This window comes from Drosophila mojavensis, unplaced genomic scaffold (genome assembly GCF_018153725.1).
Source record: "Drosophila mojavensis isolate 15081-1352.22 unplaced genomic scaffold, ASM1815372v1 contig_277, whole genome shotgun sequence".
Taxonomy (NCBI): Eukaryota; Metazoa; Arthropoda; class Insecta; order Diptera; family Drosophilidae; genus Drosophila; species Drosophila mojavensis.
In genome coordinates this window covers 1148884-1176610 of record NW_025318822.1, presented here as the reverse complement: position 1 = coordinate 1176610, position 27727 = coordinate 1148884, and the positions used below count along the sequence as shown (strand labels likewise).

General features: G+C 40.8%; 6 protein-coding genes across 10 annotated transcripts in view; 3 read left to right on the top strand and 3 right to left on the bottom strand.

Annotated features, from left to right (window-relative positions):
- LOC6574028 (octopamine receptor beta-1R) overlaps positions 1-4664 on the bottom strand; it is a 31450-nt gene extending 26786 nt beyond the window's left edge. The window contains exon 1 of the mRNA XM_002000050.4: positions 4221-4664. The gene's annotated coding sequence lies outside the window, so the exon portion shown is untranslated. The remainder of the gene's footprint in view (positions 1-4220) is intronic.
- A 3035-nt stretch (positions 4665-7699) lies between these two features.
- Positions 7700-11667, top strand: LOC6574026. Of its 5 annotated transcripts, none has more exons than XM_044008293.1 (6): positions 7703-7778; positions 8217-8401; positions 8700-10161; positions 10227-11026; positions 11084-11280; positions 11362-11667. In XM_044008293.1, the coding sequence occupies exons 1-6, from the start codon at positions 7719-7721 to the stop codon at positions 11511-11513; spliced, it is 2856 nt and encodes a 951-aa protein (XP_043864228.1). In that variant the 5' UTR covers positions 7703-7718; the 3' UTR covers positions 11514-11667. The 5 variants fall into 5 exon arrangements, with proteins under 5 accessions (XP_043864229.1, XP_043864228.1, XP_032587276.1 ...); XM_032731385.2 differs by having other exon boundaries at positions 7703-7847; XM_002000048.4 differs by having other exon boundaries at positions 7703-7949.
- LOC6574025 (inositol polyphosphate 1-phosphatase) lies at positions 11609-13214 on the bottom strand. The gene is made up of 2 exons (XM_002000047.4): positions 12632-13214; positions 11609-12575 (listed from the first exon to the last, which is right to left on the bottom strand). Exons 1-2 carry the CDS (start codon positions 13110-13112, stop codon positions 11938-11940), a joined length of 1119 nt encoding a protein of 372 aa, XP_002000083.1. The 5' UTR covers positions 13113-13214; the 3' UTR covers positions 11609-11937.
- A 7659-nt stretch (positions 13215-20873) lies between these two features.
- Positions 20874-21492, top strand: LOC6574024 (hepatoma-derived growth factor). The gene has a single exon (XM_002000046.4). The coding sequence runs from the start codon at positions 20995-20997 to the stop codon at positions 21406-21408; it is 414 nt and encodes a 137-aa protein (XP_002000082.2). The 5' UTR covers positions 20874-20994; the 3' UTR covers positions 21409-21492.
- A 531-nt stretch (positions 21493-22023) lies between these two features.
- On the bottom strand, positions 22024-23688 carry LOC26527888. The gene is given in 3 exon segments (XM_032728150.2): positions 22024-22439; positions 22441-22632; positions 23671-23688. Coding segments are annotated over 3 exon segments (318 nt in total). The 3' UTR covers positions 22024-22331.
- A 2598-nt stretch (positions 23689-26286) lies between these two features.
- Positions 26287-27441, top strand: LOC6574023 (protein arginine N-methyltransferase 1.1). The gene is made up of 3 exons (XM_002000045.4): positions 26287-26482; positions 26536-26765; positions 26825-27441. Exons 1-3 carry the CDS (start codon positions 26378-26380, stop codon positions 27357-27359), a joined length of 870 nt encoding a protein of 289 aa, XP_002000081.1. The 5' UTR covers positions 26287-26377; the 3' UTR covers positions 27360-27441.
- The last annotated feature ends 286 nt before the right edge of the window (positions 27442-27727 follow it).

Below are 27727 nucleotides of genomic sequence, written 5' to 3'. Positions count from 1 at the left end.
GATACAATGAAAATCAAATCAGCAACTCGTGCTGACGTAGACATCCTCGTTTTCTGCTCGATTCGCCAGGGAATGACTGGCGAGTCGTCAATCAGCCAATCACTTAATTAACTACTTCAGAGCCAACAATTGGCAGCAGCAACTCAAACAAATCCAGCTTAACTGGGCAACCCATTATGCTTCTTCCTTCTCATAATATCTTCATTAGTGTAATAAAGGTGTCAGACAAAGTCAAATAGCTGACTTAAACTGTTTCTATAACAGTAAGTTTCACATATAGATGAGATAGCTGTAACTTATGAAGTTTATTTTTTTTTTAAGATTGATGGATCAATATTATTTTAATATATCATATATCAAGAAAAGTTTGAATACAAGTTTGTATCACAATTCCTTCGGAATATTACATCTCAATTCAGACTACTACGACTTTACGTACTTTACTTTACTTTAAAGCAATGTATAATACAATATATATTTGACGTCATTCGTAATTTACACAAATATTTTTGTCATTTGAATAAAATAATCATTAAACCAATAGAACAAATAGAAAAACGAATAATAAATATTTATATACAGCATGTTATAACTAAGTCAATGACAAAATATATATTTTTAATATTCGATATGATTATCAAAGGACTATTCATTATGGCGAGTGAGTCTCAGTAAAAACATTATAATATACAATTAACAAAGAGAATTCGAGAAAAGTCATATGTCTTCTTTACCTAACATCTGTTGCATGCCTTGGTTGTTCTCCGACCGTTTGGTTAAGTTAAGTGAAGCAAAAAGTCATTTGCATATGTATAGGTATGTGAGCGAGTCGGACACAGCCGAAGGTGTACATGTGTACGTGAATGTGAAAACCGAGTGCAGTAACATCTTTGTTATTTATTGACTAAATATTAGATAAGTTTAGTTTAGGGATATTTGTAAATATATATTTGTAAGTCCTCCTGAATACATCAGAAGGTTAGGTCCTATATAAATAATCTAATTGTGTTGTTAAGGTACTATACTTGCATTGTACAGATTCAGCGCTTAAAATAAATATACCAAAAAAAAAAAAAAAAATTTATTGACTTAGTCTCATTTTTGTTGAGCATCACACGAATAGTTCAACTGATCTCAAAAGCGAAAAGAGCCGAGCCGAAATCTTTTATTCAGAGCGAGAGTAAAGGAATGTGAATTTTTCGGAAGATTTCACAAGTAGAACGTAAAGAATAAAACGGTGAGTTGATTTTTGTGAGCATGTTTTAAATAAGCAGGATGTAAAAGAGATCAACTTTATGAAATAGGACTGCCCATTTATATTGCATAGTTGATCTTTTCTGCTTCAAACAATTCGCAGAAGCATATATACATGAGTAATGATAAATAATCGCCTAAGCAGCAACGGGTTTCACTATTAAACATTATTATTATTTCTTCTAAAAGCTTCCCCTAATATAAGCTCTCAATATCAGATCATGTGCCGATCTTGTAACGCTTAAGAAGCACTGACTTTTATCATATTATTATATATATTCTCAGACTATTAAAAATAAACAAAACGAAAGTCAAGCTTAAATAAAATCAATGAGCAATTTATAAAATGATTAATTGCATTCTATAAAAAAACAATGAGTAATTTATAAGTTCATACAATATGAACTTAACTTAAATTCTTTTTTAGTGTTTATTGAAATTTAAATATTAATGTTTATCAAAAGCAATTTTAGCAGATACTGCTAAAAGTGTGATGTGAAAAAAAAAAAATTATATACAAATTCTACACTTTGTAGCATTTAAACGGATTAAAAACTTCTATAACTTAATCGTAGCTTGATATTTGCTTTTCTATGATTTTCTGACAACGTCAACCGGTAGATTAAATAAATATATAAATCGAACTGATACAGCTCATTTAAATAAAATTTGGAAAATTCGTATAAGTGGATGCAATTGTCGGTAAATTTGTTTGCTTCAAGCTTGAATTTTGACCAACATAACCGAATTGTGTCAAATACAATTGCAGGTGCTCAGGTTGTTTAGCAACAACAACAAAAGTGGAGCACGGTTGCGGTAGAGCACGCAGACAGGTGGGCGAACAATTTTGCAGTCGAATTTCCCAGTTTGTGTGCGTGTGTATTTGTGTGTGAGTACGTGTGTGTGAGTATGTTTGCTGGGCTAAGCGGCAGTCAATTGCCCGAAAAACTACGAAGTTTGTTAGAGTTTTCAACAACCTTTTGGTCTCTCGATGAGCACAGGTAAATAACATTCAAATAAAATTCATTGAGTGTGAGAGAGAGAGAACGAGAGAGGGAGAGAAGGATGCGTGGAATTAGAGCACGTTGCTTAATCGTAATGCAAAATAAATCGAACGAAAGTGCAAAAGCACTTGCCAGATTAATTAAAATGAAAAGTGCTAATGGAAAGCTCACTTGCACACACACACACACAAGCCGCCAATTGAGAAGTGATAAGCACGTCACACACTTCGGGGCGCTCGAATAGAAGCGTTTACTACGTAAATTACAAAAGCTGATTAGTGGGGGAAAATCTGATTTGGAATTGCTTACAATGGGTATTAAATTATGCTGGTAGTAAAATATTAAGTAAGCGCTTGTTATATCATGTGTGTTACGTTATATGCGTTATATGTGTAAACATATTGATGCTTAATAACTGCGTTCAATGGTAAAGAGCTCAAAATTATTTTTAAGTCTTTTTTTTCAGGGAGTTAATTTTTCATTAGCAAATTCTTAAGTTGGTTATATGTGAATAAATATTTTAATTCAGACCTAAATTAAAGAACATTATGCACTATACCCTTTTTATAGCCTTTCACAATATTTTTTTTTTTAATATTTTGAAGTGACCAGAGGAAGAGTTTAATTAAATATACATAATTGCGTTCAAAGTAAGGCTCTTAATTTTCTAGTGCTTTATATAATTAGTTGTTCATTAATAAATATATTAGAGTGGCTCTTGGTGTCAATTACGCTTTTCTCATCCTCAGCTCTCTCACTCTCACTCACATTTTCCTATAATTTTTTTCTGTACAGCTTTTATTTTATTTTATTTTTAAATGCCACTTTTTATATGTATCTTTCACTCCCTAAAAAATTAATTATATTAACAAAATCATAGTAACTGTTTTGTCATTTAAGTATCATTATCTTATACATAAATTAAAATGCAATACACATCTCCATTAAAGAAACTTCGTATATAATAAGCTTTAATCATTGCAGAAATTATTTGTAAAAGTAAACAAAGTTATCAAATGTAATTCATGTTCTCCGCCTTATCTGTTGCTTTGCTTTCACTCTGTGACCTATATATGTGTGTATAAGTGTGGTTACACATGTCTATTTTTGGCATTTTGAATTGTATATGCTTTATTTTTAAATTTCCATTCCATTTCAAGGATAAGTGCATGGCGTATGCTATTTTTAGGCACTGACCACAATATAAATTTACTGACAGCTAAAGTGGGCAAGCTTCAAAGCAGACAGTACACAGGGCAAATAATGTGGACAGACAGACAGGCAGAGGAAGAGAAAAAAGAGGGCAAGTAAGTGAGATAAGGCGAGAGAGACTGACATTATATTTGCGGGCCATTTAAAGCATAGGAAAACTATTAAAATTTATGCGGGGAAATGAGAAAAAACAACACGAGCCACACAATGAACGGAACTGCTTTGATTGTGGAAAGACGGAGCGTGAATAGCGGCCTACACCCACGCACCGAGCAGCAGGCGCTTAGCAAGGGAACATGTTAATGCTGTCGTCGCCGCAAGGTAGCAAGCAGGTGCCACAAGGTGACGCCTCGTGGAAGTCAGTTCGGATACTTTGGAAGCTCCTTAAAGGCAGCAAATCGTTAGCTCGAGGGATGAATTTCACAAATCCTAACCACATACTTGAGTAGAGAGCACCAAAATAGATTTTAAGATTAGGCTGCAATCTATATATATATATATATATATATATATATATATATATATATATATATATAACATACTTATGTACAATAAATATTTATATATGTATATGCGAGTCATCAAACCGCACAGCGAAAACTTATTTAAGTGCTTACACGCCGAGTTTTGTGTATCAAGTGTTTAATAAACGCTAAATATTTCATGTAAACAATGAACATTTTATTTCAAACCAAAAAGTTTTGAACAATTAAAGGGCTCTGGGCCAGAGAAGAACACAGAAATGCTTACCAAGAATTGTAACGTGGCCGCAGGACACCGAACGGGGCAACTTAATATCTTCAAGTTGTAAAACACTTAGCTGAGATTTTTTGTATTTTTCTGCTCCTTCCTTCATGCAAAAAATCACTCGACAGCAGCAGCGGCAGCAGCGGCGGCAACAAAAGCAGCAGAGTCCGCGGGCAGAGGGCAACACACAACAACACAGAAACTTCGCGCGTGCTAAATTTGGTGCAGATAACTTCGAGCTGCGAGCAGTTTGGGTGCAAATTAAAAATGTCTTGTGCCGTGCGAGTGGCTGGCGGAGCAACAGCAGCTAGTGGCGCGCACAGGTGTGCGCGCTGGACGTGTCGCGCGTCCAAGTTAGCAAATTGGCGAGTAGTAGGCGCACCAGGCAGCTGCCAAGCACAACCGTACACAACCGATAGGAGCAAAGGATAACGCACGACTGTGCCACACGAACAGCGACAATGACGACGCCGACGAGAACGACGACGACGACGGCGCCGATGAGGACGACGACGCCAACGCCGACGCCGACGCCAACGCCGATGGTGACGAGCTAGAAAAGCCGAATACCGAAAGCATCAGCAAAGGCAGCAGCAGCAGCAGCAGCAGCAGCAGCAGCAGCAGCGACAGCAGCAGCAGCAGTTGCTTTATGGCCCATTGCCACAGCGTCGTTTGGCATTAGTTGAAAGTAAGTAAAAATATGAAAAAGAAGTAACAAAAATAGCAGTGGCTATGGCAGCGATGTCGACGTTGACTGCGATGGCAGCAACAAATAAATCGCTAGTAGATTATTCGTGCTGGCACCCATTGCCGCAGCCAGTCGGCGCACCGTCCCGCCACGCCCCCTGCAGCACCGGCGCCCACTCCTTTTGAAGCGCGCCTGTGTGTATGCTACAAAAATTGACAGCCAAAGCAAAGGGGACACATTTGTTGCTGGGCGGCCTCTTTTTGGGTAAGTAATTTTCGTTGTTTCTATTTAATTTATGACTCGTGTTTTTCTTGTGTGTTTTCTTCAGTTCTGTTTGTCGTGCTTTTGTGTATTTTTTTATTATTTGGCTTTTATTAATTTGTGTATTTGCGCGTCGCGATGCTCCTTTCCACGTTGGTTTTTAAACGTTACTTTTTATGGGCTTTTAATACGAGCTCAGCATCCCATATCCCGACGAACAAAGTCACGAACACGCACACACTCACACACACGCACACAGGCAGAGAGTCTTAGATAGACAGCTTTATGCACTGCGGCACGCTTCCTAACCTATCCATTCACATACACACACATGACTGTCTATATACATATACATATGTGTGTGTGTTTGTGTAATTGTTTGTCCTTGCGGCTTCCTGTTGCTTTAGTCCAATGTATATGAACAATTTCTTGCCCGTGTCCGGATGCACTGTAAAAATTATCAAGGTATAATAAACAGAATTATCATAATGTGATCATATAAAAATGCTTTAAATTGCAAATAATAATACTCGATAAATTGCAGCAAAACAAAGTTTGATTGTACATAACATTTATATAGCGCATTTATCAGCCTGTAACTCTATAAAACTTATGCTCCGGCCATAGTTTACTTTGTGTGTTTGTCCAATGTAGCGTTGGTATCTGTTGCTGGCACTGTTGCATGTCCTTTGGCTGCTGTGAGAGTCGCTTCCCGCTCTTTTCCTATAGTTATAACGAACTTCAGTTTATATTGCTTGCTTAAAGCTCATAAATCTGTTTGTTAGCACTTTGTGAAAGTTGAGCAGAAAATGTTATACGAACGCTTGTTGCACACTCGGGGCAACAAAATGTGCTTCAAATAACCCATACGTCGAGTGCTGCACAGGCCACAAAAAGATTATGCAGTACGCATTTTGATTTACTCTTGCGGCCCACTTAATAGACCGCAAAAGCTGCAAAACTCCGTAAAGCAAATGCTGAAAAAAAGAGACAGAGAAGGGGGGGAAAAGAAAGGACCATCAACGAGCAAATGGCCACAAATGACACGTTTGGTGTTAAATGGAGGTCGCCAATTGGGTGCTCGTATATGTATGTGTGTATGTGTCTGTGTGTGCTCGTATTTGAATGTCACAGTTACAGTAAATTGTTTGTACAACATGCATGTAAAGCAAACATAAATCCCATCCAAGCAACAGTGCCTGCTAAACGTGCGACGCCGAACGAGACAGGCAGCGCCAGCTCCCCACCCCGCTGGCGCAGTCCGTGCCAAAGCTTGCTCAGAGGCAGGGCAATTAAAGCCACTACGTGTATTGTTTGTTTGCGGCTTTGTGCGTGCGTGTGTATGTGTGTGTGTGTACCAACGTGTCGCTGTGCATGAGCGTGTGTGTGCATGTGTGTGTGCGTGCTCGGCTTTAAGTTAACCGAAGGCTTTATCAACTCTTGCAGCTCTACAGCTCACGCGGTTTGTACAGATCATTAGCGCATTGTTGCTGTAACCAATGGAAAGCTACTTAATAACACTTTGTCCAGCTATTCATGTGCTGATATGTAGGAATGCAGGGAATTGAATTCAATGTATACATGCACACACACACATATAACTGTAACCTTAGTATGCATGAATAATTACGCGTACTGTAAACACCGCACACATACATAAAACACGCATATGCACAACAGTTTTCTGTTAATTTGACATGCATCAGGCTTTATGCCTGCAATTATCATCTGTGACTATAAATGTGCCTATGTATGTGTGCGCATGTGTGTTCATAAATCACTCATTTGTTGACTGCTTCCACCAAAAACAATTTGTCACCACTGGAACAGCCTTAATGTAGAGGAACACAGAGCTTAAACAACACAATGTCCTGACAGCACTTCACTCACACAATCACGCTCTCTTTTTCGCTTCCTTTCCATCAGGCAATTAAATAGAGCCAAATTAACTTTTGATTTCATATACCCGTTACTAGGGTGTCCAGTTATGAATAACAGAGTGGAGTGTACGTCTGATTTGAATTGAAAACTTAAAGCACTTCCAAAGGAATTGTATCAGCCGTTGCAATTCAAGAGTTGCCAGATGCTTTTATTAGCAAGCATTTGAGCTTTACAATCCAAAAAGCTTTATTGAGTGTGTGTAAAACAAGTAGTTATTTTAATATAATTCGTCATGGGAACTTAAATTCTAAATAATGCAAAATAATACTTATTATTAATCATCATTTACAGTGGCATTTTAAAATACCTACATTCTGCTAATAACCACTAACCAGAGAACACATAGACATAGAACACATAGAGTCCAAAGCTGTCTGGGGTGTTAAAGCCTCAAAAAAAGCGTGCAAAAAGCTTTCCACTAGTTGTCTAGTCTATGTGTTCTCTGGTTAGTGTAATAACCATGGTTAATGATTCGGCGGAATTATAACATAACAGAATCCGCTAACAGTCAGCTGTATAAAACAGTGCCAGTTGAGTAAAATGTTATGTATAAAGATTGCGGGCGAAAAAATGAATGTATCGATACTTTGCCATTTTTACTTCCGCTGTAAATGCTTCGAAGCTACAGAAGAAGCGTTGCGGCAGTTAAATTGTCTGATATTGTTAAAAAGGCAGAACTTACATTTAAATATTTAAAATAAAATATAACTAAATATACAGTGGGCAGTCCATATTCTATAGTTTGTGTCCATGTTGATAATTGCTTTCAATTTCATAAATATTAATTTTCGGGCTCGCGTTAAGTGAACAACCGTTATATCAGCCATATTCTTTTTCTGCGTGTCTGTATTCACCGATTGTCGAAAAATCAGAAATTGCATTTAAATTAAAATATAACTGAGTTACTCAAAATACAGTGCGTAGTGCAAATTCTACAGTTACTTGAAATACAGTGCGTAGTGCACATTCTGCAATTTCTGTCAATCGTATTATTTGCTTCCGATTTCATACATATTTTTTCGGGCTTGTGTCACGTGAACAACCGTTATATCGGCCATATTATTTTTCCACGCTTCTGTATTAACAGTGCTCTTTGTCTCTTACTTCAGAAACGTTATTTCTGTGCATCGCGGGTATTCGCAATCATCATGGATGTAGACATTAATAAACTGTTGTGCACAATTTGCGGCATTTCTGCCAACTTAATGTGCCAGCGTTGCGGAGAACCCTACTGCAACGACGTGTGCCAGCGCAAAGATTGGCAGCGTCATAAATATATTTGCACCTTGATGCCGTAAGTGTAAAAAAAATTCATTCAAAATACATACATTCATATGCATACAAACATATGTATGTATGCAATTCTAGAAATGTTAATCTTAACTACTTTTCCTGGAATAGCTAGGAATGAGTAATTTTAACGTAAAATTTAGTTTATGCTGTCTTGTTACTACCTTATCTATTACTGTAATAGAAATTAGAAACGTTATACTTTATACCCACAACTGCCCATATTATGAAAATTTTAAATAATTTAATGTTACCATCTTTAAAGTTTAAATAAATGCTAAATTATTTTTGATTTTTTGTAGCGCTTTAGTTAGCATAAGGCCCATCAAACCAATGGCGACTGTGGCGCACGATATGGCTGCTGCCCACAACGTAATTATTCCAAAGGAATATCCCAATGAACAGTTGGCATCTATGGTAAGGAAATTGTCATTTGGAGAATCAAGCGGAAGTCAGTGGAGTCAAGAATGGCGTAATTCTATGATGCCGTCAACAAATGATTTCTTCGAGTGTCGCGTCACTTGCATGGAAACGGAAGGGCCCATTTGGGTAATGGATGTGGCCAATATTGAGAGCCTGGAGCGTCTGACCAACAACATTGCGCGCAGCATGCAGCAGCAGAAATCGTTCTCAATTCACGATCTATCTGCAGGCATCTTGGTTGGCGCCGCTGTTGACCACAAAATGTATAGGGCCGAGGTGTTGAAGGTGAATGTGTCCGCCGAATATGCTGACGTGCGCCTCATAGACTACGGCACAGTGGTTTCTTGCATGTCGCAGAACATTTATCGGGCAGTGCAGCGAATGTCGCAATACAAAGCTCATTCATTCCGGGTTAAACTGCCCAACAACAAGGGCGTGCAGATCAACAAGAATCTAACTTTGCGTTTGCTGGGTAGGAAGACAGTCGATGGTATAGAGCAGGCAGAACTGAAGCAGAAATTGATGGTTCCCCTTTGTTTACCCTTTGAATTGATGGCTGTGGAACCGGCAGTGAAGGTCGTAAAGATTCTTCACCGTAACGTATTGCTCGAGGAACCGCAAGTAGCTTTGCTGCAACTCAAAGCGATGAGTAATATAAATGATGAGCTAAACGCCAGCCTGAAGAATTTGCCTGGCGAGCTATTTACGGAAGTCCCTTCACAGAACAACGCATCGACCATCCATATGGCAGCTCGAACTAATCAAGGCTATCGGCGTGCTCTACTGATAGACTATATCGAGGAGCCTAGGTTGTTCTTGGTTTACGAGATGGACGAGGGATGCATTTCTTTGACTAGCGAGGTGTGCCACATTCCCAGTAAGTTAGTCGGCCTACCACTGCGCGTGTTTTCCGTCACCCTCGAAGATAACCAGGCAGGCACCTTAGAAAATCACTTAAAGCAGTGCGGTCCGGATCTATCTATTAAGTTTAACAATGACAGCCTGATGGGGAAGGAGAAAGACAAGCTGCGCACTGCAAAGGCAGCGCTGTACTCAAAGAATAAGCAGGTGTGCGCAGTGCGCGCAAGGTCCTTCCTGGGTGTAATAAACCTAATCGGACTCAAGTATTGGCGGCAGCCCATTGAGAACGACGACTTGGTGTATATCTCGCACGTTGTCAACTACAAGGAGGTCTGCATTAGCTCTGTGCACTGCAAGCAATACGGAAATATATTCAATGGCGTGGAAACCAAATGTCTGCCAGTCGACGACTTTAAAGAGATACGCATTGGAGACATTGTACTTGTTGTATGCTCCAGTCGTTGCAACTACCGGGCCGAGGCAAGTTAAAAATAAAAACATTTTTCGATTTGTATTCGATCCAACATTTGTATTATATATTGCAGATTGTTTCTTTAGACAGCAATAAGTTTGGTGTTCGAAACATTGACACTGGCTCCATGCATCTCGTGGTAGGCGCCAATCTACGCAGGCCTTGTCGGTTTGTTGAGAATCTACCTGTTAGCCACTGCCGAGTCAAAATAAAAACCATCTGCAACATACCGCCAGAAGCAGTGCCGCCGAATTCAGTTGCCCTACAGATACTGAAGAGACTGTATGAAAATAATATGGAAATGCTTGTGAAATTTGATATTTCCGATAGAAATACTGTCGATTTGCTTGATTTAACGGCCGAGCCGCATTCATTGATGACTCGCATGCTTCCAGTGTTGTTTACTCCTACTGCAGTCGAGCTAACCCCGGCTGAGACCTTACCTAGTTTATCCACTATGGAGCAAGACCTAATGAAATCCTCAGCCACTTTGAATGAGGACTTTCCTGAGGTGTCTGCAATTGAGCGAGAGCTACTCAAATCTTCAGTTACTCAAAATGTTGAGGAGGCTAGTCTACCTCCGTTGCCACTTTCACCACCAACTTCACCACCGACTAACAAGAGTGAGAATAGTGAGAAGTCCTCTAAGCATGTCCAACGGTATTACTACAATGACCTGGAACGTCGTCTCTTGCCCCTGGGCGAGAATATGGAAGTTATAATTTTAAATGCTGTTGGATTGGAAAACTTGGGATACGTTACAGCTTGTTTCTTCGACAGCGAGGAGGAGGCTGAACGTCTGCAGAACTTTCTCAATCTTGTTGCCCAGCTTGGAAGTGACGACGATAAACTGCAGCCTGGCTTTTTACCTGAGTAAGTTATGCAATGTAGCCAGCTGATCAATTATTTCAATTGGACTCTTTCGAACAGGGTTGGTGAGTTGTGTCTTACCTTGTATTCAGAAGACAATTCCTGGTACCGAGGCATTTGCCAGCGGATTACTGGGAAAAAAGCTTCTATTTTGTATTGCGACTTTGGAAACGTAGAACTGGTTCCCGTAGAGCAGATCAAACCGATTTCAAGCGAACTTCTTCACTGTGTGTATGCCACAAAATGTTTTATCGATGGTATATGATATTTAAAACTGAGTTTTCGTTGCTCTTAACAATCAACCAATATTCAATAATCGAAAACCCGTTTATTTACAGGTTTCGATAAAGACAAACCTTTTGTGCATCTTGAGAAGTATCTAGCCGATGCAAATAAGATTGTGTGTGATGTGCTCGAAGGACCGGAGCCCAACTCACGCACCCTTAAAATTCCGATATTGAATGAAATATTGTCGAAGGAGCTGATTTAAACTACTACGTATCTAACTATCTTACAAACTTATCTACTGGATGCTATGGAAAAGCCTTAATTATGTTTAAAATATAAGTAACTTGAAAGTATCGATACTTTTGTTTCTGAGAAACTTCAAAGAAAATGTACATTTTTATTTTTTGACTATAAAATTTTGCGTATAATTTATGTACATATGTCTTATGTACAGCTATAGTATGGTTTAATATATCATAAATAAAAACAGGTTGGTAAATAAAATAAATAAGTCTGTATATAGAATGCGTTAAATCCACCCATTTATGGGGCGACAAGTATAGATCGTTAAATTCTGCCGTTTGCGATAAATGAAGAGCATTCCAGTTTTAGCTTTTATAAGGTACAAACATCAACAGCTCAGTTACAACAACAATATCAAAGAGGATAAACATTGATAACAACACTCAGTTCTCAGCGAATTTGTTAAGAATTTCATTTAAGATCGCCAAATCTCGCACGGCTATCAACCCGTTTGAGTTGCGCTTCCAATCCGCGTCTGATTCTGATTTGTCGATGTAGTTTATTGGCACAGGTAGCTGCTGCTTGATGCTGGCAACGTAGTCGAGCACATCGCCTCCAAGTGCGCGAAGAATAGCTTGGGGACCGCATGTATCCCAGCGGAATGTAGAACCTTTGCTGAGTAGGTAGATGTCCGCTTCATTGCAGATCACTTTTAGCGCTTTGTGGCCAGCTCCCGCTGAAAAGGCCAGTTCATAATTTAAATCGAGAAAGTGCTGTAATATTTCGGCCTTCTCGGATGTGGAGAATATGCCAATTTTTCTATTCGCGCGACGTTCGCTTGAGTCTGACTTGCAGTTGTGGGACTTCAGAGTGGGCAAGCAGACTCCCCAATTTAAGGAGGAACTGTACACGTTTTCCTTCAACTTCTGCCCAAATGGTTGAGAGACTATGCCAATTATAGGCACACCGCTATCACGCTCATAGACGCCAATTAATACGGTAACGCAGTCCAGGCCTGTGGAAGTGATGCCAGGGAAGTCAGTAAATATGGAGTCGCCGGAAATGTACTCGGCAGTGGCATCTGGAATTGAACAATTGTTATTAACACTGTGGGAGGGGCTAAAATATTTACCATACCAATAGGATCTATCCAAACGCCTAAATTACTATAATCGAGTGTTTCAGGTAGGTCCGGAATGTTTTCCAGGGTTGAATCGTAGTCGACGTTCCGATGCACCTCGGCCGCCAATGCTTCGGCTGCTTTCGTATGGCCATCGAGTACCGCTTCCAGGCCGGCAGCAGTTTCGACTGCTGTGTCGCCCACGGCTATTACTATTTCCTGGCCAAGTTTGTTGGTGAAGTGTGTCGATTCTTCGCCAAGAATAGCTTCACGCATCTCTGGAAACAATTTGCCAACCTCATGCCTTATAGTTTCCTGGATTAACACATCGGCCAGTGTCTTAAAGTCATGCTCGAAACGTTGGTTGGCCTCGGCTCCAGTTTTCTCCTGAACGAGCAGCGCTAATAGATCTTCATTGGAACGACAGACGCGGGCAATATTTGCTGCCTTTTCTGCACAGTTGATTAAAACTCGAAGCAAATTGATGTTCTCCGTCATCTCTATAAGTAACTTAATTATTATTGCATACTTTTATCGTTTTTGTTTCGCTTTTAAGGTTTCACTTCAGATGCAGACGGACAACTGGTATTTGTGGTATATCGGGCATCGACGGCCGCCACAGCGTAACTAAATATATCGATATCATACGATAGTTTCGGCACTGCCAACTCGTGGTAACTTTATTTGAATATTAATTTTGTGAGTAAATTAATAAGATGGAACGCATAAAAAAAGTTGTGTAAATGTGCACCATAAGATGAAATGATAATATTTTACGTAACGCAGTTTTAAATGCTATGGCTAAATATTCAGTTGTGCTCAAGGATCTGTCGTGGCAATCACATCTTTATTGAACCAATTTTAATTGGCAATTAATAATTACGCACTCACCGCCCCATTTAGCCAGTGCAGACTAATTTATAAATCATGTTCGCGGCGTAATAAGAAGAACGAGCGCTGTTACGACTGGTGCTGATGATGATGCTGCAGCCATAGCTGCTGCCGCTGCACAATTTGCACCCGATCTTATCGCCGAGCACCGCTAATGATTCGCATTAATGATGCTCTGTCTCGCTCGCTCACTCATTCCGCTATCATCTTATGAAATGGGATCATCAATCAGCTCTCCAGCCGCATCCCAGCGCCTGCATTGGCGCATTTGCATATAAATTGCTGCTAATGTCGCGCTATCAAAGTGACTGCATCAATGTGGCAACGACTACGCATTCTTGCAATGCCTGCTTCCCTTGCCCCATGCCACGCCCCGCTCGAACTGCAGCAGAATTGAGTGCCCTACGGGCCAAGTTATTCGTGTATCGCTTGGCTTATGCTAATTTTCCCAGGCAGCAGCCGCATACAGAGTCCAGGCCGAGCAATTGATGTTTGGATAACGTTGACTTGATGACTTTGCATAATTTACGCCACGCAGCGACTGCAGCAGCAGCAGCAACAGCAGCCGAAGCAACAACAACAACCATGTAGGATTCTCTCTGAGCTAATTTTTCACTCAAACGCACGCGTTGCTTATAATGTGTTAATATTTATGCGGGTTGCTACAACAGCAACAACAACAACAATCGCTGCAACATATGTCGTTTTTCTTTTTGGACAACTTTTTAACTCTTTTTGACATTTCAATTTCTTTCGCTGCTTCAACTTTTTGGCAAACGATTTTTCAAGCCTTGTTCATTTCATGCAGCGCAGAGCTGAAGTATTCGTCATCTTCACAGACTTAAGTTAACTGTATATTAAGTTGGCTTGCTCAAAAAAATAAACAATCTATATTTCTTATAGTACATATTTTTATATAAGCCAAATAAAATGGATTATGTGTCCATTTAAGCACAGAAAATGTAAAAATATGTTTGATTTAGATGAGATGTATGTGAAAATCACTCAGATCAAGTGAAGTCTAATGAACACTTATAAAGCAAACGATTTGTATTCCTTATGCGTCTTAAATTAATATAATTTTAAATTAATGTAATCATGAAGTTGCTTAACATTTTATAAAGATCCTTATCATACTTGTGCTTTTCTGTTCATTGGACTTAACTGTGAGCGATTTATACACATATCTTTATAAAACTAGAACATTAAGATACATTAAAAATAAAAAAGATTGTGATAATGCAGAAATTCGGATATAAAAATTCAATCTAGTCAATTTATAATATTGTATTGCCATAAAAAACACTGGGAAGAATTTGGCTGTCAACTCAACAATAAAATTAGGAATGAAAGAATTTAAGAAACATTCCAATAGAACTTCTTAGGTTTTGATTTGCATACTGAATACAAATACATATAGTATACGCTATTAGCGAAATCAACTTCTATTAGCAACATATTTCATAATAGAGTTAAAAGGCTCTCGAGAAGGGTATTAACAAACATATGCTAATGTTGACGTTGCTGTAATTGCCGCAGCAAGTTTGTCGCCAAAGTCTTTTGTTTTACTTTGGACAAGAGGGCAGCGCTTATTCAAATAACGAAAGCGAATTTCAAACAAATCTATTCATTAGGGCTGTCTGAGATATGCTACACATGGCTACACATGTTTGGGGCCGTGGCTCTGTTCGAAAGCTTTGTGTACCCTTTGCCAAGTCTAACAGCCTTTTAATTAATCGCTTGAGTTAAACAAATTCTTAATGAGTCTTTAATTAATCGCCAAAAACGAAATATAAGCCAGTCGTCTCATCTTGGCTTGTGTATAAATATTTAAATTAGTTGTGACTTGATTTCTGTTATGGCCAAGCTGCGACGGCTCCTCCCCTGAGGTGTTTCAAACGAGTTTGAATAATTTTGTCTCTACAAGTTTACTTGGCTTTGATCATCTCTGTGTGGCTTTCGCCTTGATGCTAACTGGATTATTAAATAGATGCCACAACAAAACTGACAATGTTGATAACTGCCTTTAATATCTTAATTTTGCCACTCTGACTTGGGGGCGTTGCCAATTCAAGAGGCCAGCGAACTGAGCCACGTCTCCATTAATTAGCCAAGTAGTCTGCAACCTGCAAACGCTTGGTGACAATAAAAACTCTTGCTGGCCCCCAAAGTTAGCGCTGCATGCCAGAGCGAGAGAGCCAGACGGCATCTAGAGTCTGCTGCAAAATGTCTACCCATTGAACATAGAACTTGTCTTTACCAGTTTTCGATTGGCGCGATTGCCAACTGGCTCCACATCTGCTGGGAGCTAAGCACCCACTCGCAGCAGCAGCAGAGCAGTGGCAGTACCTGAGCCGTGGACCAGGCATTGCAATTGAGAAAGGTTAAGTTGCTTCAACGAAATTTATAATTATTACATCAGCTTGCCTCTGCTTATGGGTTTTATTAATAACAATATAAAAGTCTGGTTTTGTATGGACAAATGCTTCGCCTTTCCTTTAAAGGATTTTAGTTATTTTTCTTCTTTTTTTACATTAGCTATACATATTTTATATTGAAGTGATATCTTCGCTGTTTTTATCCACTACTTTTTTAATATTGTTAATGGAAAAGTTTGCATTTACTGATTGATTTCATTAAAAAATTGCTTTCAATTGCTAAATAAAATAGTAATAATAAATGAAATAGTTTATTGATTCGTCCGGTTTGAAAATTAAAAATTTTATCATTTCTAATATAATACAAATAATTTAATTTTCATAGGTTAAAAAATAGTAAGCAAAAAGAAGAGTTTTATATTGTCTCAACTTCTCTGTATTAACGTAACAAATTTCGGCACTGTTAAAGCAGCAATTCAAAGTAGTTACATCTTGGATAACAGTTTCTAGGTTATGTTATATGATTGAATCTTTTTAATCTATTGATTTGGAGAATCTTTTGCATATCTTCATATACACATTATTTGCAGTTGCTTTCCATTATAAGTATAAGTCTACATATACATATTATTTGTAGAGGGTCATAATAAATCTACTTTAATTTATAAGAAAGGTACTTTTGTAGCACATTCTCTATCTCTCTCTCTCTCTCTCTCTCTCTTTCTCATTCCTTGATTTTTCTCTCAAATCTGATCTCTCTTATACAGCGAGACTCTTTATATAATATACTCTTTATATAATTTTGTATGCTTGTAGAAACTGTTTACATATCAATCATCATCATGTATATGAATTCTGCACAATATCTAAAACGATCAAATATTTATGAGTATGAACATAATTATAACGATAAATACTTAGCCCTAAGCCGCTTCATTCCCAATATATTTGACAGGCAGATAATTGAAATTAGCTTATGCTGCCGAGCCTGGGCCGTGCGCATTATCCTAACAGTTGATCGCATATCGAGCGGAAGTACAATCGTGTGGGGATACAAATGTGATTCTCAGGCGAGTGCATATAAATTTTATGGATTTTACGCAACGTTTGCCATTTTGCCACTTTAACATTATTGTTATGATGATAAGCGAGCGAGCGTTGCACGGACCATGTCGAACGTGCTGGGTTGAGGCTGCCCGCGGAGCGAGAGCAAGTTCAGGTCTCACCTCTGGCCAGAGCTGTGGATGGCTGGAGAGTGCAGAGTGGAGAGAGTGGGGTCTGTGTTTGGGTTGGGGACTGGGTCTGGGTCTGGGTCTGGGTCTGGGGTCTGGGGTCTGTGTGTCTGCCAATGCAGAGGCATTCTTAATGGCCTGTGGATGGGATTGTGGCCAGAACGCATCCTGCCTCCTTTTTTGACCATTGACGTTGTTGTACTGTTTGCTGATCTCGGCGCGATCAGCTTCATGACTCTGGCTTGTTTGGCTTTCCACCATATTTAAAACCATTTCATTTTCTGGGGGCCAAAGTGTGAATATAATTTAATATGTTTGTGTCTGTCTCTCTCACTCTCACTCTCTCTATCTCTTTCTTTTTCTGGCTGCCTCTTGCTGTGTGTGAGTGCAATTTCCAATCCGGCTGCCTGTCCCGCGCCCCACTTGGCCCACTCGCCGATATTATTTATTATGCTTGATTGGTTTTCAAGTGATCATAAAGTAAATGATCGTCGTTTTGGGTCGCAGACCTGGCCCCGGCCAGTCTGTGGCAATTGTGGCGCTGTCCATTGCCATTGAGCCGGCTCCGGCTCCAGCTCCGCTGTGGCGTTAATATGTAGATTTCTGCATTGGGGAGGCGTTAGTTGAAGATTTACGCGCCGGCCCATGAATTGTGAATTGTGGCAGCCTTTCCATAGACAAGGCCCGGGGTCCTGACCCTGTCCATATGTGTACATGCGCATATAGTATATTGCTGGAATGGCGATAGCTTCATTTGCTGCAGACACCTTGCATTCCAATGCCCATATCCTGCTCAACACCCACACGCAGCGCGCTTCTCCGATTTGGCATTAACATTTAATTGACATTGATGGTTGCGGCAACGGACAACTCTGAGAACGGCTGCCCGACTGCCCGTCTGCCCGTCTGCCGGCTGCCTGGCTACCTGTGCAGCGTGCTCGGCATGGCAATGTGCTCCGCATGGCTAGATATTATTAAAAATCATATCGGAGCACTGTGACAGCCGAGCTGCCTATGTCAGGCCTACTCATCTAGTCCTTGTCGCTAGTTGCCAGTGGACTGACATGAAGAAGACATACAAATAAATTTGTGGCACTTGCAGACATCAGCAGTGGGTGACTTACAGCAGTCACTGTATAAGAGAGAGCGAGAGGGAGAGAGAGAGAGAGAGAGGGCGAGGTCTTGCGTCTCTAGCGCCAATCTCTCAAAGTAGCTCAAAGTAAATGCTGAGAGTCAACGCCAAGTCAAGTCTTTGGGCGCTGCTTTCGATTCACATAAGCAACTGTGCCACTGTGTGTGTGTGTGTGCGTGGCTTGTTTATTTGTTGGAGTGTGTTTTGTTTTCGCTGCTTTAAATGAACGTTATTAAGAGATGCTTATCTCTGAGTGATTTATTCATTAAAAAGGCATTTATTAGTCAGAAACAAGCCAATGCCAATGCGTGCGCATGTGTGTGTGTGTGTGTGTGCGTGCTGGCTACACTCACCTGCACACACGCGCACAGCGACACCTCCACATGGCCGACACACATTTGAGCCGCTGCGGCTCGTTTGCCATGCCCGCTCGTCGCCTCATTTGTATGGCATTAAAATGCAAAAGCGTGTTTGTTCCTGGAAAAACTGCAAGCACATATGGCCGATAAGCAGGGCGTAGGGTGCAGAGAGGGGGAGGCGGTGTGTGGTGGCCGTCTGTGTATGTGTGTGTGTGTGTGCGTTTTATTGACTCGCATATTTCCATAATTTGATGTCTGTGTGCGGCTTTAATCACTTAATTAGAGAGTTTTTTAATTGTCTTTAGTTGCAGTCATTGCAATTTATGCAGAAGGTGTTCGCAGTTCGCGCACTTTGCGTGCCGCGCAGGAAATGTGACTTGCGGGCCAAGTTCGTGTCTTAAGTCTTTTGTTGCAAGGTGCCTGAAAGTGCGTGAGTAAAAACAATCCTCTAGCTGCTTAGTAGCAGAACTTTACTTTACTATTAATATGAATATATAGGATTGCTGATTGGAAGTACATCTATATATTTAGACTCTGATATCAATTTGAGTATTGCCTAAGCATCGACAATGGCCAGGCCAATGAAATGGCAGAGAACTGAAGCAAGGAGACTCTAGGCACGAGGCGATGCCATAAATATGCGTTAGCCCCTCTAGCGAGGTGAGGAGCAGAGCTGTAGCTGCAGTCGTCTGTTAATCACCTGCTCGCCTAGCTGGGCAATTGGCTTGGCCACGACGCAAGAGCCTGGTGGCTTCTTCGGTTTGGTGTCATAAGGAAGCGTCTAAATGATTCATAATTTATGCCTAGCTTTGTGGCTGTCCCTGCCATGGCCATGGCCATTCCCGTTCCCATACGCATTGCCAGAGTCATTCAGTTGGTCATTCAATGCTTTCGTTACTTCATTTTTTCAACTTGGCGTACTGGCTTGTGCCTGCCTGCTTGAATCATGCCCCCAGCTCTGCCCCACCCTGGCTTGTAATGCGTTATGGCTGCCACAATGCGTGGCCGTCATCGTCGTCGTCGTCGTCGTTGTCGTTGTCGTCGTTTGTCTGGGACGTTGATAGTTGAAAAAATTACTTACAAATTACATGCGTAGCTTATGCCCCCGTGCCGCCTTCAGCTTGTTTGCTTAATGTGCTTTGTGGCGGGCTACGACTGGGCTCATGTCCAGCCGGCACGGTGTCCGTCGTCGCTGCTGGTATTAGTATTATGTCCCGTGGCTGGGTCGTAAATTGCTTTTCCTAATTGAATTCTGAGCACTGTCACGCCGAGTGACAGTCAAGTGGGTGTGGGCCTCTGCCTCGGCCGTGCAAGAATGGATTTCAGATGCAGCAGCAGCGGCAGCAGCTGTGAATGAATAATCATTATCAGTCAGTCGATTATAAAACTCATTAGCCGAAAAGTCTTAATCATTTGAGTGCTTTCATCTCGCCCAGCTACAGTTTAATCTACATACTTAATAGAGTGCCAATTACGCCTGTTAAATAATGCAATTTTGCCATAACAATAATTATAATTGAGTTAACAAGCCGCTGGGCAGGGGGCGACCGTTGAAGGGTCTATGTAGCTATGTGGCTAGCTCGCTTTTAGGTTTTTGCGGAAATTTTCGCATGGTTTAAAATGCAGCACGAAGCCCGGCCATAAAGTGTAGTTGCGTTTGGCTTGGCCAAGTCGACAATTTAAAAAGCCAATTTTCACATAATACGGGAAACGTGAGCGAAAACCTTAAACACAATTGTCCAGCCCAGCGATTCCGACGCATGTGTGCGCGAATAGACGCTAATGCAAATGCGAATGCGAATACGAATGCGAATGCGAATGCGAATGCAATGCCTCTTGCCTGTTTGCTGTGGCTTGATCAGCTTATTAAGAAAACATTAACTCGGCTTGACCCAAATTTCGGTTGGCATACAAATTTCGAGCTGGCGCGCGCTTACCAACACTGGCCGAAAGCGTGCGAGCGGTGTTGCCATGTTTTCCAGCATACAAACGGCCAGATCTGGCTCGAAAGGCAAGCAAAAAAGGCTAAATCATATTATGTAATAAATGCATAGTAAATAAGCAGTTGTAAACTTGTTAAATTTTTTTTGTGCTCGATTATTATTTAATTGTGTAATTTTTTCTATTAATTGTAAACATACGGAATTTTTAAAAATTCTTGAAAAAAGCTGAAAATAGCCATTTCAATCCTGAAAGCTTGCCACTGTTTTCGAATTTTTGCCGTAGTCGGACCTTAAAAAATCCAAAAGCTAAAAAATGCCCCAGTGCATGCGAGTCAGCTGTCTGGCAACGCCTACGCAGAAGCAGAAGCCGGCGATACGCAATTAGATTTATGCAACGCGCAAGTTCACGTGCTTCTGCCCCACGCCACAATTGATTCGCACAGAAATGGGTCGCAAGAAGACAAAGGAGCCGAAGCAGATCAAAGTGGGCGACTTTGTGTTCGCCAAGGTGCGTGGCTTTCGCGCCTGGCCGGCGCGTGTGCTCCAGGAGGACGGCAACATCTACCAGGTGTATTTCTACGGCACTTGCAACGTTGCCAAGGTGCGCGGCTCGCAGCTGTTCGACTTCGAGGCGCACAAGGTGCGCTTTGGCCAGCTGAAGCAGAAGCAATACGGCGGATTTCGGGAGGCCATGGAGCATGCAGAGAAGTCGCTGGCGCGGCCACGTGAGGATGACGGCTACTTCAAGGCGAAGGTGGAGAGCGCCCGCAATCAGGCCACCGCATCCACCAGGTCCAGGAAGAAGAAGACGGACGATGCGATTGTGCCCTTCACACATATAACCGGCGACTCGGACTAGAGCGCCTGAATTACGCTGTTTAAGTTTGCTCAAAGTTGAAATGGAATTTATCAAATACATACAGATGGACATGTTTTCAGTTTATTTTTGTCGTCTTTTCTTTTCTGTTCTTTTTTTGGTAATTGCAGCAGCTTCGTGGCAATTTTGTGGCGATCCGGCGTCACGTGGCAATTAAGGATTTCGGGGCAGTTGTGTTTATCGCGTGGGCGTGTTTGCGCCCGTAATGGCCGCTGCGTGACGCAAACAAAGAGAATCTCTCTCTGTGTGTGTGTGTGTGTGTGTGTGTGTGTGTGCTGCACAGTTAATCAAAAAGCGTCTGATACACGTTTCGATTGCCGCTCAAATGGCAACGCATTAAATTGTGCGCCATCAGCAGAGTCCGAGTCACCCTGTGGACAGGGGCTTCAGCCTGCAGAGCGGGCATAGTTTAGCTTAATGGCTATCGTAAAAAGTGCGCTGGCCATCAAACAGCCAGATCCGTGCTGAATTGAAGGGCGAGGGAGCAGTTGCTGCTGTGTTCCTTGTGTTTAATATTAACAAATTATCTGAACCGCAGCAAATTAATCGCTGCGCAGTTGTTACACTGCCAGCATCTGTGGTGGCAGCTTGGCCAGATATATATTTGGGTTAACAAGACGGATGCTGTGGCTGCAACTGCTGTTGCAGTTGACCGCAAATCAGATTCACTAGCTCTGCAACGAGATTTGGCAGCAGCAACAGCTATGCTGTGGAGCTTTTAGTGCGTCCAACAGCTTGCATCATCTGCCTGCGATATCTTTTGCAGTCTGCAGCATCCTTGACAGCCGTCCTGTGTCGTTGCGGTCGGGCGCCTGGGGGCATGACGTTGCCTAGACAGATTTCTTAACGAGTTGACTATTTACGCATAATTCGTTCCACTCTCCTTTCGGTTTTTTTTTTTTTGGTTATGGATTTTCATTCGCACGATCCCTTGGCCCACGTCCAGGGCAGTAAAATGTCAAATTAATGTTACGACATGTCCAACAACTTTTGATGGCATTTGACAATGTAGACTTGGAAATTCCTGCAGGTGACGCAGTGCCCCTGTAATTTGTTTGGCCGCACGTACGCTGGACATGATGGAGCATTGTCAGCTTGTGCCTGCCCAGCATAAACAAAAACAAAGCGCGCCAAGGGACCTGCAACTGTAGAAAACTGGATGGCAGGTGGCTGACCACGGTGCGGCGGACGTGGAGCAGGAGTGCGCTGCCAGGGGCAGCCAGATCTGGCCACCAAAAGGTGTCAATGTGTGGGCATGTCGCACACGTGTGCCTTACAGCCCAAGGCCATAAATTTACTTTGTTTATTCGTTGCAGCCGCACGGCGACCACGGAAAACCAAACGAAACGGCCCAAATGGCCAAAAGCCTCTTGGCGGAAATTTGGTTAGGAAATCAAATTAAAATTTGCTAATTTATCAGACGTTTTCCAATCGTACCAACATGGACAGCTAATTGGTGCGAATATAAGAATGTATGTATGTATGTACATACAAACATGCAAACGGAAGTCTGTGCATACATACATATACATATGTACATATGAATGTGTGTGTATCTAGATATGTACATACAGATTTACACACACATTTGTGTTATCGCACAATTGGGTGGCTCGATAAATGATAGCAGAACAATAGCATGTTAATTAAAACTTCCAAGTGTCTGCAGGTTTATTTGGTCCTCGAACATTTATCAAATTTTGGCAATTAAATTTGCCTGGATTAGAGATCGCAGAATGCAGACTCGGGGGAAAACAAACACGATAACTAATTGGATAAAGTTAGGTGGATTCGACATATGAATTCTATAGTGAAATGAACACTGGTCAGCATAAAAATAAAAATAGCCCTAAATAAAATTTAAAATACATTTAATGACCAATTAATAAATAATATAATTAAGATTAATCGATAGTTTTTAATAAGCGACTATTGTCAATCAACGATAAGCAAATTCAAAATATTACACATCTCTATTTTATGGCGCACTATGCAACACTGTAACTAATAAAAGGTATGGTTTGCATACTGAGTACATTTGCAATCAGCTAATTTCCAGTCAATCCCCTGTTTTGTTGTACAGTGTAACCAATCGCAACATAATAAACTACAACAAATTTGATAGGTCAATCAGGTACTTAATGTTGCGCCTTTTTGACGGCCATTGTAACGCGCTCGATGCACACATGCGATTATTAGCGGTTACAGGAAGCCAACCCCTATTGGAAACGAATGGGGATCTACCCTCCCCTGAGTGCCCATTGTTCGCTTGCTACAATTCATAACTGTCATGTAATGTGTCACAGACGCAATCGATTCCAAGTCGGGCCACATTGCAGTCGCAATGCATAATCAAGTCGTAAATTTCTATGGGTCAGCAGGTGAAAACGACACGATTCGATGTCATCATTCATAATTGGATGTTTGCTCAAGCAAAGGCTTGCCATCAAAAACATGCCACACCAACGAGAAATAACGAATTCAATATGCAAAGCGTCTATGATTTTTATTTGCACTCGTGCGCACAGTGGGTGGCATCAACAATGGGACACAGTCTTTGTCCCATTCCCATTTCGTTGGATACTTTGCTGGCTGTAAACATTAATTGATTTGTGCCAAAAGCCGAACAACTTTTTAGGCCGTGCGTCGCGCCCCCAGCCCCTCGGCTAATTAAGTTATGCCCCAAATGGCAAATTAACATAAAAGTTTGCAGCATTAAAAATGATATTCACTTTATTATGCTCATATATTGACATCTGAGGTGCTCTTTTTTATGGTTACTTTGTGACAAAATTGATTAATGAACTCATTTATTTGTGTCGATAGCATATGGAGAATTTTTATGATACACTCAGAGAAATATCCGGAATTATTAAATGAATCTTGCTTGCCTGAACTTTGAATTTTGCGGCCAAACTTGCGCAATTTATGTTTTTATATTTATGTTTGTATTTATTTTTATTTTTTTTATTATTTTATATTTTGGACTGACAGCGAAAGTGGTTTTTGGGAGTCATTAAATTTAGACCATAAATATTACAGATTAGGCGGAGCTATTGTTTAACACTTTGGGATATGGGCGGCATAATCGAAAACTTTTTATGATCGCACTCAAAACTCAACTCATAAAAGGGATTAAAACAATAAAATAATAAAATATTACTCAATTATGTATAGTCATTTCTTTATTTCTGTTCAGTTTTTTATAAAGTAATAATAATTTTAAAATATAATTTGTTTGAGTGTGTAGAACTCATGGTAGCTATAGATGTTTCTCTTAGCTGTTAACGGTATTCACATGAGTTCGAATATTATTAATTCAGAACAACTATAATGGGCAATACTTGAATAGTTAACAGCAATCATTTGCGTGTCGAACACTCAATAGCATGGTCGTATAAACAAATGCATATATTATGGCTGAGTGCTATAAAATGCGTTGAAATATCTCTAATAACTAACATAAAACAGCTCGTAAAATGGCAATCGAATTATGGCCCGAGGCATCCAAAAACAGCCGTCTTAGAAAGTGGACATAAAATTTGTGAATGTTAACAGCATTCTTAACAAATTCATTTCGGCACGCATTCGGTATTTCGGGTTTGGGTCTGGGTCTGGGTCTGGGCCTGGGTTTGGGCAAGTCTTGACATGATAGATAGCTAGATGGATTTTCAAAGTTCAGTTGAGTCGAGTGAAACTGTTAACGTGACTGTCGCGTCTGATCCACCAATTAATTGATAGACCCATACAAAAATTGTGAAAGCTATCGCCTTGGTGTCCACAATGAACGCCTTCTATGCGCTTATAGCTCTATTTATAATTTTGGACATTCAGCATGTGTGTCTCTCTCTCTCTCTCTTTCTATTTCTCTCTCTCCCTCTCTCTCTCTGTTTCTCTCTCCATGGTGGTTTGGTGTCAGCTCTCTTTGTGTTTGTGCATGGTATGTATCTTGTTAATGGCCGTTTTTAAAATGCCATAAAATCGCTTTATAAGTCCATGATATTAATATGCACAACAATATTGGACATTATTATAATATATTGGGGAGTATCTAGCGCAGACAAAGGCGACCCAAATGAGCCCTAGACCGATCCAATCTTTGATATTGGTCAACACCAAACACCTATGCACACCCTGTGGCGCACATTAACCAACTTCAAAACAATGGCAAAGCCATTGAAGTAGCCTGCCGAGCGGACAGCCCAAAACATTTCAATTTGTACATTGTTATTCTTAGTCTTGTTCCAGTTGCTGGAATATTCTTATATTTGGGTATCGAATTGCTGGCACTTGTCAGGTCTTTCATAAATAAAGGGCTTGTTAGATAGTCGGTGAGTGTGTGGAACATCTGGGAACAAGTGCTGCTGATAAAACAGCTCAAGATCGCGCGTTATCAAAGTCATTCACTGGCTCATAACTAATTGTTGTCAGCTCCAATATCCTGGGAAGCTGATAAGATGTTATATGGATGCATGTTCCTTGGGGATGTAGCACCTAATAAATACATGTTTATTTATTACTACAAATTGCTTGGGAATTGTATTTGAAGATTTATAGATTGGGCCTATTTATTGGGAATATTTATTCCTATAACTATTTTCATTCTTTGTATTTATATTTTTTGTGTTCATAATTTCAATTATATTTTATTTGAATACGAACAAATATATATATTATTTAATTTTTATTTTTATTTATTATATTTTTAATTTTAATATTTATTACTTAGTATTATTTTTATTTATTACATCTTTAAAATTTATTATTAATTATTATATTTATGAGCTTGTGTGTGTACCGATAGCTCGTGACACGTAGCGAATATTTTGTTTTACTCCCAACTCTAGCAATTTGATGAATCACCCTGTGTTGCCTACGAATTAAAATTATGTTTGCTGTTAAGTCGTGATACTCTAGTAATCTGCAATAAATAGAACTTCTCCAGAGGACAATGGAGGACTCTTGGAATATTCAAGAAGCCATGCTATCGGATGTGCTCGTGTCCAATGTCTACAATCAGTTTTTCCAGCAGAATCAAATGCTATTCAAGGATAAGGTCTTTTAAAGTCATTTAATAGACAGCAGTTCATATAGAATATTATTCCCTAGATTGTGCTGGATGTGGGCTGTCGTAGTGGCTTGCTGAGCATCTTGGCTGTTGAGGCCGGTGCTGTGAAGGTCTTTGCCATTGGCAACATGCAAAGTGCCAAACGTATTTCGAAGGTCTTGGAGAATGGAGAGAAGGCGGAGGTTTTTGAGCCGCTGACTGGCTGCATTACCCAGGTCGTCTTGCCCTGTGGACTGAGGAAAGTGGATATAATAGTCTCCGAGTGGATGGGGTAGGGATTCTTTGCTTATAGATATCAATTAAAGTTTTTTCAGTTATTATCTATTGAAGGCATGCCCTATTTGCGGACTCCCTATTCTGCCAGGTGCTATACGCGCGTGATAAGTGGCTGGTGAAGAATGGCCTAATCTTTCCCAGTGTGGCCAATCTCTATATACAGGGCATATCCCTAGATCGAGAGCTGGCCGTTGAGAAAAACGTGCTATTGTGGGACGACTATGTGAATCAGAAATCGTTGATGACAGAGAAGTGCCTGGTGATATCTGTGGACCTCAGTTCGATTCAAGATGACATTGAATGCCAGAGAGCCGAGATCAAGATGAAGTCCAAGCAAAGTGGAAAGATGTCTGGGTGCGTGCTCTACTTTGACATATCCGCTAGAAATGCCAAGGGCCAGCTGCAGAAGCTGTTCTCGATTGCGCCAAACGCGCCCAGGACGTACATGATGCAAACAGTCCTATTTCTGAAGGACGACCCCCTGGTGATCAAGGAGCAGCAGCTTCTGTTTGGACGGCTGGACGTGATCCTTGGCTACTTTGCACCGCGCGGCGTCGAGTTCTCTCTGGGCATATGGGCAGTCAAGTAAAGCAAGTAAAACATTGTACTTAATAAAGGGTAAATGCTGGGGCGAATCCTAAAACTGATGTCTGATGCCCAATGTCCCGATGTCTGATGTCTGATGTATTCATGGCAATATTTGGGCGTTCTTTGGGCAGTTCGCATTAAAGGCCAACACGTCGATCTGGGTGAAGTCTGAACGAGCAGCGATGCTCCGCTCAACGATCGTTGAGCCAGATCACAATTTATGGCCGTGCTGCATCAATTAGGGCGGTAGCCCGACGACTGCCAACTCAGCAGACAATGGGCATTGCGATTTTGTTTTTGCTGACCTGATCGGTGTTTAGCTTTGACGTCGCTACAACGATTTAAAATGATGTCGCGCATAATTCACCG

Coding starts and splice junctions, on each gene's coding strand:
- LOC6574026 (XM_044008293.1), top strand. CDS start 7,719: ATGCTTCGAAGCTACAGAAGAAGCGTTGCGGCAGTTAAATTGTCTGAT. Junction 8,402..8,699: donor TATATTTGCACCTTGATGCC/GTAAGTGTAAAA, acceptor GATTTTTTGTAG/CGCTTTAGTTAGCATAAGGC. Junction 11,281..11,361: donor CACAAAATGTTTTATCGATG/GTATATGATATT, acceptor GTTTATTTACAG/GTTTCGATAAAGACAAACCT.
- LOC6574025 (XM_002000047.4), bottom strand. CDS start 13,112: ATGACGGAGAACATCAATTTGCTTCGAGTTTTAATCAACTGTGCAGAA. Junction 12,576..12,631: donor CGTTTGGATAGATCCTATTG/GTATGGTAAATA, acceptor GTTCAATTCCAG/ATGCCACTGCCGAGTACATT.
- LOC6574024 (XM_002000046.4), top strand. CDS start 20,995: ATGGGTCGCAAGAAGACAAAGGAGCCGAAGCAGATCAAAGTGGGCGAC.
- LOC6574023 (XM_002000045.4), top strand. CDS start 26,378: ATGGAGGACTCTTGGAATATTCAAGAAGCCATGCTATCGGATGTGCTC. Junction 26,483..26,535: donor AAATGCTATTCAAGGATAAG/GTCTTTTAAAGT, acceptor ATTATTCCCTAG/ATTGTGCTGGATGTGGGCTG. Junction 26,766..26,824: donor ATAGTCTCCGAGTGGATGGG/GTAGGGATTCTT, acceptor TATCTATTGAAG/GCATGCCCTATTTGCGGACT.